An 11,872-nucleotide genomic window follows, 5' to 3' on the forward strand; every position below is an offset into this window, starting at 1 on the left:
GTGTATGTGCATATCTTTGAATAAGATGGGCGTAAAAATGAGACACAAATTCGAATGTTTCTATAATAAGAAATATTTTCAGTTTATTTCTGAGCAAAGTACAAAAAACAATTTTTTTTTCCACAGCTTAAGACCTAACAAGTTTATACGCGTTTGTGTGAATAGTTACTTCATTCTTTGCACGATCGCAAATAATCGACAAATGCAATTGCGCGACAATGCAATTTGAAATAATTTAATTGTAATAATGTGTATACATATATATATATTATATGTATATAAGGCAACTTTTTTTTTCTACGCTCTATACATAGTGTGTTAATCTCCTCTATCTCGTTTCGTATACATAAATACAATATATTTTTTCTCTGGTCGCCATTTTGTTTATATAAAAACTGTTGTCGCACACACTTGTCGCACGCGATTAACGGCACTTTCCTCCTCCAAAAATCATCGAATATATATATATAATTTAAACGCTACATTCTATCCCCGACTAGACTAGCAAAGCGATCGAGACTTTAAAACAACCGATTACGATCGTAATATCGATTGTTTATGTACAAATCTCACCGAAACGCTAAATGGGAGCTAGGCTGTCGTTTAAATCGACAAATAAATTAATATCTTAACATACGTATATAAAACTCCCTCCCGACGTTAATTTGGCGTCTTCGGTAAATGAGACTGTCGGTTCACAATTGCGTGAGCCTCGTAAAGCAAACCATAAATCATCGCACTCAGGTTGTCTTTCTATTGCGTTTTCAGCAAATTGAAATAAAAAAAAAACATACATATATTGGCAGTGATCTCTCTTTTCCGAGTGCAATATTTGTTTTTGATAACAATTTCTTATCTATCTCCTTTTGACGAGCGATTTATGGTTCTTTTAAGTGTTGCGCGGCTCCCGGCCATTCTCTTAAACTCCCGCAAATAAATAATATAGCCCAAGTTGTTAAACTAACGTGTAATATGTCCATTCTCTCGAATGAGGGATAAGATTCTTATTACGGAACTATACGACAAAGTTTCGTCATGTTTCCTTTGTATCGCATAACGGACAAAATTTCGCGAACGAAAGCTTGTTCCTCATTCTTTCGCGGGAATAAAATTACACTCAATTCTTATTTTCGAGAATATATGTGAGATTGAAAAAAAGCACACGCGCACACATACACACACGCAAATATCTCGTCTTTCTTCTGCGTTCAAAAGTCTCTTGAATCGTGAACGTTGAGATCGTGCAAAAGTCAAGGTCTTCTTCGTTGAAAAAATAGAAAAAAGTTTGCTTAGTGTAAAAAAAAGAGGAAATGCCAGACATGTATCAATATATATTGATATTATCTGTAATATATATCTCAGTATTCTCACAGTTTGAGATATATATTACTGAATTCACTTATACTATTTTTACATTTCTTTTCTTGTGTAAATGTTGTTGATTTTTTTTTTTTTTTTTTTTTATAAAAAGTATCATGTACAAAGTCTGTATAAAGTAGGCACGCGATTGAGATTTATTGGCGTCGATGATATCCTATTTATTGCTTGTTATTTTGCTCGTATTATATATATAGTAGTAAACACTTTTTATTTTATGTATATATATGTTTGTGTGCGGAGAGTAATTTGAATGTGACGTAAAAACCAAATGTGCTAGTAAAAAAGTCCATTATATGTTCAAAATCGACTCTGTAAGATTTGCGTTTTTTTTTTCTACTTTATGCAAAAAAGATCTCGCAATACTGAGTAATACTAAATTTCCGCAATTATTATCGCGCGCGCGAAAATATCACGATTAGATAAATTATTGTCTCTTAGCAGATGTGTGTGAGAGATATTAGCGATTACAACACACTCGATTTGAAAATTGTTTGGTATAATAATATAAATATATCACGTCAATTTTCTTAAAGAGATTGGATATTCAGAGAGAGAGAGAGACAGTTGTCACGCGCGCGTCCCCGATTCTGCATCGCAACATTCCCAGATCACAGAGCAGTTTCGAGAGTAGGCGCGCTTGGGCTACGCGGCGCGACGACGTTCTGGGTCGCAACGTGCTGCGGAGATTCCGATCGAGCTCTGAATCTCTTGGTGAAGTAAAGATTCTGCGAAGGATTGGTGCTTGTGGGTGTATTGGCCAGAAACTGAGCTCTCGCCAATTGGTTGCTGATTCTTCTCGACTCGAGGGCGCTCAAGGGATCTTGTTTCTTGTACTCGATCGAACTCTTCGAATACTGTGTTGCGTTCTTGATGTCGTTTTTAGAAACTAAAACATCTTGATCAATTATTGTAGTTTTCGCGGGAGATGTAGTTCGCACAGAATTGTTAGGTGTACTTGTGATTAGTTTGCGAGTTTTGTTGTTCTCATCGAGTGATATGATCGTGGAATTGAAACTGGATTTATTCGCGGACGTCTTGTCAACTACTGATCTATCGTTGTTGGCTTTGACTTCTTTATTGGCCAAATGCCGATGATTGCTGTCTAGATCGAGCTGTCTTCTGGAGTTCAATCTTGAGATAGGGGATGTGTTTTCCGGTGACGGTTTCATGGCTTTCTCTTCTGCCGCGGTGTCCTCGATTATGGTGGACGAGAGAACGTCGGTTCTCGGAGTTTGGAACCTCCAAACAGAGCGGGGACTCAGAATTTTAGTCAGAGGACTTTGATGATGAGCGCTCGGCGAGGATTGTTGTTGCTGCTGTTGTTGCTGCTGACGGGACAGCTTTAGTTGCTCCGCCGCTGACAGTCGTATCGGACTCGCCTTGATGCTCTGTTGAAGGAGCAAACGTTTGAAATCCATTCGTGACGTAGGCGACTGCACAGTGGTGGGTACCTATAGAACAAATATAACAAAAAAAAAACAAAATAATCGAAAGATGAAGTAAAAAAACGCAGCTTTCAAAGAATTGAATTGAATCCAAATAGAGGAATTGAAAGCTAAAGAATTGCAAAATGCTTAGAACAGTTCGTGGTTTTTAATTTATTTTTGAAAAAACAATATTAGAAAAAGAAGATGTCGATGAGAAATTACATCTAAAGTTTTCTGTGACTCCGGGCTCCAGCTATATCTGCTACCAGCCATTGCTTTCAGAGAATTCATTGATCCGTAAGGCGACAGGTTCTCGTTGTCGTCGTTGAATTTCATGTTGAGTCTCTTCTTCGACTTGTGGATCGCAGTGAACAGTTCTTCGTTGGACATGGTGCTCTTCGTGGGTGACAGGATCAGATTGGTCGGCGTGGTCCTGCCGGAAGAAGTCTGAATAGGCGTGCTTCTACCTGAGGAGCTGTTCGTCGCCGGCGTTGGCGACGAACAATTACTGGCGTTGATAGCTAAACGTTCCGCCACGCTTGGCGTTGATCGTCCGTGATGTTGATTAGTAGGAGTGGACGATCTGAAGCCGTTACCATAACCGCCGCAGCCGATCGGCGAAATTGGATTGTTTTGCAAAATGTCCGCGTTGGGAGACTTCGTAAGAGTGTCACTCTCAAGTGAGGACGCGAAGAATCGATAACCGAGTGCAGCCAGGTTTAGAGGCAGCGTTGCGAACCTGTGAACAGTACGTGTGAAACGTTTAAAGTAACGTAAACAGCGAAAATCTGCGAGAGTAACACCTTATAAAAATTTCATAAAGTCATAAATATCTTCCAAAATATATTCTGCAGTTTCTTCTCACCTATTTCTGACATCCACGACTGACTGAGGCTGACTCTGAACGGATCCTTGCGCCTCTGTGCACTCCACGCGCTTCTTNCTCGCGTCTACTTGCGAATCGCATCGAGTCTGATGATCGTTCTCCGCAATCGTGACTCTCTGTTGACCTTGTTTCGCCAGTATGTGCATACTNCTGAGGGAACCGCGTGCCAGACCTCTTGTTATGTCCGGGGTGACACTGCGAGGTNGTTCGGTCTCTCGTTGAGNTCTTCTCGTCGGCAGGGTGTAGAACTGCTGCTGATTAACAGCATCCCCGGCTGGNAAACAGAACTGTTGGTTTCTCGCATTGTACATGTGCACGGTCTGATAGTTGCTGCGAGCTCGTTGCTGGTACTCNTAATTCGATATTTGTTGCTGGTCGAGAAAATTTCTGCGGTTGTCACATTGCTGAACGTTCCGACGCGGATNGTAAACATCCTGCTTTTGATTCGGCGCGATCACTTGTTGCTTCTCTTTCTCAGAATACGCCCGCAAGCTTGGCNGTTGCGAATCCTTCAGTATCTCNTGATATTTCTGCGACTTTTGTCGATCTTCCGGTTTCGGAGGCGCGACATAGGGTGGCGGTTGGACTATCGCTTGCGATTGTATCGATTCCGACGGTATGGCCAATAAAGTATTTTCTGTAACAAGGTGGAGAAGATGTGATAGAGTTATTACATAATTGGCGGAATTATTTTCTCTTAAAATCAATATGTGTATATAATCATTCTAGTTTTAGGCAATTTGATAAGATAGTTTTGGAATATTACCGGCGTTTAATCTTTTGAACTTATATTACGAGGGGAAGATAAGAATGTTTTTATTGGAAACTTGTTAGAAAAAATATCACATCTACATACATTATATATATTATATATGTTATATATGTTATAGTCGATATATATATTGTTATATATATATATATTTTATTATAAACAATTATTTTTTATAATTGTAATTATTAGAAGAAATATTGTAATTAGAAATTACGCAGGAAAAAGCAATTGTAATTCGTATATAAGTGGTTTTTATGTTTATTAGATTTGTATAAATGTTAATAACATTAACAGAACAATTTTGGAAACTTTGATAAAAAAGATACATGTATTTGAGATAATTTACACGAATATTTACATTTACATTGTTATTGAAAAATGTGAATGATTAATCGAAGCAAAGCAACCAAAAGCATGTCGTAAACACAAAGCATGCGGTGAACAAACGCAAGCAGCTTATTAAAATCGTGCACTGTTTTGATGTCGACTTTTAGAATTAGATGGAAAAAGAAAAACGTAAACGTCTAAAAAATAAAAAAAACTATCAAAATATACATATTGAAAAACACAAATCACACATATAAAAATTGGATAAGGTAAAACACATTTTAATTAATAATTAAAATCGACATCAAGCTCGCGCGCAATATATCTTCAAAGTTAAAAAAAAAAAAAAACAACATACTCACCAGGTACATGGAGCATGGAACTATGATATGTGGGTGAGTTACTAGTGAGAGGTGCCACACGCGCGTGAGGTGCATTTTTTTTCTAAAACTATACAGTGTAGGCCACATATATGAAGATACATAAAAAACAAACCAACGGGAAAAACAAACAATAGACAACAAAAAGGTTTTGGGAGGGTTGAGGAACTCTTGCGGACGATGTGCAACATATATGTACAATCTCAGTAGTGCAGTGATGATAATGATGATAATGATGATGATAATGATGATAATGATAATGACACGTGGATGATAGAGAAAAAGATAAAAAAATCGACAAAATGCAAGTACTTTTCAAAAAAAGAATAACGTCTATTCACATACATTCCACGTTAATGTGTTTNAACATCGTTTCTCGTCAGCATATATAATATATATATATGTATATACATACATATATGTATATATTACACACCTTGGGTGTACACAAGAAAGGATTATTACACATACACATTATTTATATTAAGCGCGGCGTGTACAGATCTTAAACGCTACAAACACATATGTACATTTACAGTAAACACGCTAATAGTGCATGCTCCCCTGCCCTAAGTTGTAAGTACGTCTTTGTGATATTAGTTGTGCAAGCTGATTAATTAACACTTGGCTTCCTTCGAAGGGGGTGATACCGCGCGATGAGAAACGGTTGTGGATTTTGCGCGCTCGCGATTTTAATTAACACATACATTTCATACGTAACCGCTGGGTGTGTATTTTATTATAACCGGTTATTATTTGTCCGCGTTTAACCGTAAGCAGCGGCTTACGATGTTATCGCGCTAACTAAGTGTTAGCGCGAGGTTGGCGTGGTAACTATCGTATAGATTACAGGTGCGGTATAGTGCTCGCTACAAGAACGGCATTAAATCATNCGCAAGGAGAAAGTAATCCTCTCNAANAGACGAGTTAACGATTTCTCGCGAAATTCTCTACGATGATTACGTTCGTTACGCTGTTTCTGCGTCGGAATTTNTTTTTNTTTTNTTTTGTATAATTTGTGTGACTTCTAAACGACTTAAACATAAAACAAACAGCGATCTTTAATATGCAATATGTTGTTAATAAAACAATAATTTTCAAATTGAGGCAATATATACNCCGTGCGACTATTTCATGTCCCAAAAGAACCCGACTGTTCTCGANTTGAATTTGACAAAAAATATAACAATTAAAAGTATAAAAGTCCAAACTTATGGAGTNTACGCGGTATCACNCTTGATTGAGACCCAGCCTGTTTGTGCAGCTACGGGGTTCTCTGTGTGTACCCACAGTTAGTTCTTGTTAGTTAGTGATATACAGACGTTACTTACAACGAGAGGCGAGCACGCGCGTCATGAGCTAACATGCGACACGGCAAGTTAAGGACACATTTACGAGAGTTTCAAGCATGCCGGAACATCAAACTGCCATTGTCTCGTCGTGTACAGATGATGACAGCCGCTTAGTTTGTAGATTGTTTTAAATGATTATCGGTCGACGACAGGATGTAAAGATACATCTTGACATTCCTCCGACCAATTGGACGTAATTGCGACGTAACATTAAAATCGACATCTTTATAGTTTTTTACAATTCGAGAACATAAGATGTCATAAAAATATGTAACACAAATTACTCGATATGATTTTGACAAAAATGTCTTCGGATTTTACAGAGATATTCAATTAATAAATTAAATAATCAGCGATATGTTAATTACAATTTACGATCGATCTCGTTATGTTGCATTATTGACAAACAAACATGGAGAAGTCGATAACTTTCAACTTTGTGCTTTCGTCGATCGCGCAAATAATAAACTACACGAGGAAATCGAAAAGATCGCGACCGCGCGATTACGCATTTGTAAAACGCATAAAGATACAATATTTTTTTCTTACTGCTATCAACGTATGAGTGAGAAATCGCTCTGGTTTTAGTTTCGTACGTCATTAAANTCAATACTTTCTGCGTTTCTCCTCAATTTATCGCTCATACAAATGCGACACAAAGAACAATTTGCGACGTACGCAATAAATTCGTCGTAAATAAGATGGCGTTTTTTTTAATAATTTCNGATGAATTTTCTGTCTTGTTTCTCTTTTCGCGGATTATTGCGTTATGCAATGCTCGTGTTGCACGGCAGGAAACAGACTCGTGAAATTACGCTGACGATGCATCAAAGTTTCCTGTGAAACTATAGCGATGCAACAAAGTATTCTTCTACTGGCCATGCGTATGGTTTTACGAAAGATATATATATATATATATATATATATATATGTATATATATAAATAAACGCTAAACTTTTTGTATTTATGTATAAAAATAATTAATTACAGAAATTACTATATTCGAAATTATACTTTGTGCATATCGATATGTATACATGATACATTTGTTCTTCGAATAAATAATAAAACGAAGAGAACCATCGATTACAAACCATTATGTAGCCGATTTCGCAACGATTCTTTATTTACTGTCGTATCGAACGTATATAATTATATTTCATAAATCTAAATTGGACGGATTTTCAATCAAAATTATCTACACGTGTCTCTCTCAAATTAGACGCTAAAATATCACATTGATATAACATTGTTTATAAAAATTGCATGCATTATCCGCGATTAGGCCCACTGTTATCGAAGTCCGACCGCGATTTTGCGCAATTCACGTGTTGCTTTTTTTCTCTCTCTCTCTCTATTTAAAATCTTTTTTTCTCGCAGATATCAAAGCGTCACAGGTCGCAGCACCGCTTATCACTTCGTCCCATTCGTGTTGGTATTGTGCAAACGCTAATATTGTTATTGACAATATAAATGTAAATATACTTTAGGAAATCGGACGGACTAATGGAAAGTTTGTTCTCAACAACGCGGTTGCAAAATTTGTGATTATTCCGATTTTTTTAACCCGGAGCTGCGACAGAGATTCTGCTAATAAACAGAGGATCGACTCTTTCTCACTCTTTTTTGTTTTTCTTTTAACCTCACGTTTCTCTGCGTATTTTCGATCCGTGGTTCTTTCCATTGTGGAGGCATTTCATCGTCTCTCTCTTTCTTTTTAGAGGCTTCTTTACACAATCGCTAGTTTTGCAATACCGATAAGCGAACGGTTACTCACGCGATCTCTTGACACTTTAATGCTTCGCCCCCCCCCCCCCGGTAATGTCACTGATACACGAATGTAGTCTTGACAGACAATTAGCGCTTCTCTTTATTTGCTCACTTTGAGATATTTAATGGAGGGGTAGACGTTTAAACAATCATTTTGTTAACAAAGAAATGATGTATACATCAATTATACAATTTTAATGTTTTACAGAGAATTTTAGAATACATTATTATTTACGGAAAATATTATTTTTTAAATCTTATTATCACGTATGTATTAATTATATAAACATGTATACGTATGTACATATAATTTATAATGCAAACATAAGCAAGAAAAAAAAATGGTACTTAAAATTTTCATGTATATTCTAAAATCTGTATCGATAAAGATGCGTACTGCTTTAAAAAATTTTTAAGTAACGTAAAAGACAAATAAACTTATCGAGATTCACGTAAACATAAACTTTTCTCGCATGGGTTGTTACAAAATGTTTTAGCTTTAATATCAAGCCAAGAAATTAATCAGGTGTAAGGCATGTACACAAGGTCATATTTCTTTCTGTTTTTTAATCAATTAATCAATCCATCGCCAAGGAGAGAAGTTCGGGTCACCCAAGTAAAAAAAAACTTGACAGAAGATAATTATATATGTGCGGTACAATTCAATTGACTGATAATAATAAATAACGGATGATAAGATACGATAAGGTGACATATCAAGACATTAGAACTCATAAAATAAACTCGGATCTTTTTCTAATATTTCAACGTGGCAAGTCAATGTATCATATGGCAATTTTCGTTCTGTTGTTCTTAAAAATAAATAAACAAAAATTGATTATTTCGAGAACACTATTAATAATTCACATGTTTTGAATACAATTATAAATTTATTTATTGGGCATATTACAAAATAAAATATTTAGTATAATATAAATTAAAAAGGGAATAAATATTTACAGAAATTAGGAATCTATTGTAAACACAACTACACGATGCTGTTATATTAAAAAATTGTACGATAATTATAAAAGTTGCATTTTTAGATAATTGTACATATGAGAAAAATACTTATAAATTTATAAAACTATATAAATACTTGTAAATTACAAAAATTTAGAAAATTAAACATTTTTTACATGTNTTTTATCGATTTACAAGACAAACGCGACAACGTGAATTGTTCTAANTGTTTACTTACGTGGTCGTCTGGTCGCAATGAAGAGAAGATGTTTCGCCAACATGTTGAAGTACAACCGCGACGATTCGCGAACTGATCGAGAATTGCAAATCGAACTTACGACCGCTCCGCCGTCGTATCAACAGTCGCCGCGCGGCGACTGCCTGTCTACCAACTAGGTTTTCTCCTCGTTTTTAAACCGATAACGGCGTNTTATCATCGCGCCACACTAAAAAGTCGAGTTCGCGGCGAGTCATTCGACGAATCATGACTGTCACGTGAAGTTCGCAAANCTCTTTTCGCGATCNTCCGGTAACGATTACCTTGATCTCGTGGATAGAGTCAAAAAAATCGTNATATCGCGAGAGATAAANTNAAATCGGACNGATTTTTGGAAAGACGTGATCAAAGACACAATGACAGTTGAAACGTACAGAATTCTTGTATAAAAATAATAATGCGTCAGTTTTCTGTGTCGCTACATTAGTTCTTACTCGAAGTACTNACAAGTGTACGCGAGAGAACGGAGACTTTTCGAGAAAAAAAAGAACTTTGGCAGGGAACAAACGCAATTATACGATCCGGTCGTGNCGACCGGAGTGCACTGAAGAAACCGGAATCCGCACNAAAGTATTTCAATCCTCGCAGCGAAGATTTTTGTTTATCGACTTATTATCGTGCCGGGATAAATATCGCGTNTGATGCAATCCGCTTGCTTATTGAGCCAGCTAATAACGCTGATAAGGGTTAACAAAGTAAGTCTTTGCTGGGAGACGAGTCTGCGTGGGAGTTTTCCGCGGCGCGTTAAAGCGGAAGATACTCGCCACCCCCCTGCGATAGTCGCCTGTTTGGGGTGGAAAGTTTCAAGATATTTTATGATTTGTGTCCTTTCCCTCTTTGCTTAGATCTCGACCAAACAATTACAATGCGAAAGTTTGATTGATCGGCTCTAGTCCACACAGTATAATTGGCGCAACAACATCGTAAAACGATATTTTATATACTAGAAAGCCTACAAGGTAGTTACTTGAGGGCTGCGGCAGGGACTATGAGAACGACACCAACAGAAACGCTGGAAGTAGCGCTCTGCATTCCACCTCTAAGATTGATTCATCAGCGCTGCCACACTCACAGCATACAGACTAAGGTGTCAGAAGGAATAGAGAGATTTCGGAGTAGATCATACCAAGCTCGGATTTCTTCATAAACCTCCCTTTACCTTAAAGCAAGACAGAATATCCAAAACACGCCAAGTGGACAAGGCGTTTTCATAAACGTGACCACCAAGGCAGACTGGAAAAACAGAAATCTTCAGATCTAGCCGGGCATTCATGCATGGTTCACTGATGGATCTGGAGCAAACGGCTGCTATGGAGCAGGCATCTACTGTCCAGGATCAAATCACAGAGTGTTTTTCTTTCTGGGTAAAGTGGCCACGGTCTTTCAAGCGGAAGTCCTGGCCAGTCTGGAATGTGCAAGTTTCCTACTCTCAAGAGAGACAAAAACTAGGAGGATCAATATCTATACGGATAGCATAGGAGCTCTTAACACTGAATCTTCAGTGGTTTGGGACAGTATGCAAGCTTTAAACAGATTGGGCGAGCGAAACAACATCACGCTTGTCTGGGTATCTGGCCACCAAGGTATCCAAGGCAATGAAGTGGCTTATAGTCTGGCAAAACTGAGTACTTTAGAGGAACCAGTCTGCCAGATAGTTAGAGTTCCCTTTGCTACAGGGAAAAACCATATCAACGACTGGCTGAAAAAAAACACAGGATCTCTTGAAAGATACTGAAGAGCTGCCGCCAAGCTAAGGTCCTAATGACTCAACCATTGCCAGGTAGGACAAAGAAACTACTGACAATGAGTAAGTACAGACAAAGACTGTGTATCGGTCTCCTCACAGGGCATTGGGCCTTTAAGGCACATCTATTTACCTTAGGCCTAGTTGAGGAGAGTAGTTGTAGATTCTGCGGCGAAAAAAGAGAGGACAGTGTGCACATATTGTGTCGCTGCCCGTCTCTAGCACTCAAGAGATTCAGATCCTTGGCCTCCATGTTTGTGGAGTCCGAGGACTTGAAAATAATTAAAATCGGCCATCTGTGTAGCGTGGCAGCAAATGCCGGGTTTTAGCAGCTTGGTCGATAAACACCTAGCGGGAGTCGCAGAGGATCTTATAGATCTAAGTGACAATAGGATCTCACAAGCCCCCCGCTCCTTGTTATCTATCTACGTCTACCAGATCTTGAGCGGCTTTAACGCTACCTTTGTCCTCGAAACGTTTAATAGTACGGATTACAGGGGTGACACTCTATTGACCACAGTACGATTCGACACCGCTCGATTCGACACAGATTTATTCGACACCAAATTATTCGACACCGTACGATTCGACAC

At 37.8% G+C, this 11,872-nt stretch overlaps 1 protein-coding gene across 2 annotated transcripts; it reads right to left on the minus strand.

Annotated features, from left to right (window-relative positions):
- Positions 1-1,429: 1,429 nt before the first annotated feature.
- LOC109853862 lies at positions 1,430-10,361 on the minus strand. 2 transcript variants are annotated; one of them, XM_020426397.1, is made up of 4 exons: positions 9,497-10,361; positions 3,673-4,330; positions 3,030-3,546; positions 1,430-2,831 (listed from the first exon to the last, which is right to left on the minus strand). In XM_020426397.1, exons 1-4 carry the CDS (start codon positions 9,537-9,539, stop codon positions 1,989-1,991), a joined length of 2,061 nt encoding a protein of 686 aa, XP_020281986.1. In that variant the 5' UTR covers positions 9,540-10,361; the 3' UTR covers positions 1,430-1,988. The 2 variants fall into 2 exon arrangements, with proteins under 2 accessions (XP_020281986.1, XP_020281987.1); XM_020426398.1 differs by lacking the exon at positions 9,497-10,361 and adding an exon at positions 5,155-5,378.
- Positions 10,362-11,872: the final 1,511 nt, after the last annotated feature.

This window comes from Pseudomyrmex gracilis, unplaced genomic scaffold (genome assembly GCF_002006095.1).
Source record: "Pseudomyrmex gracilis isolate BER0280 unplaced genomic scaffold, ASM200609v1 scaffold_56, whole genome shotgun sequence".
Classification (NCBI taxonomy): Eukaryota; Metazoa; Arthropoda; class Insecta; order Hymenoptera; family Formicidae; genus Pseudomyrmex; species Pseudomyrmex gracilis.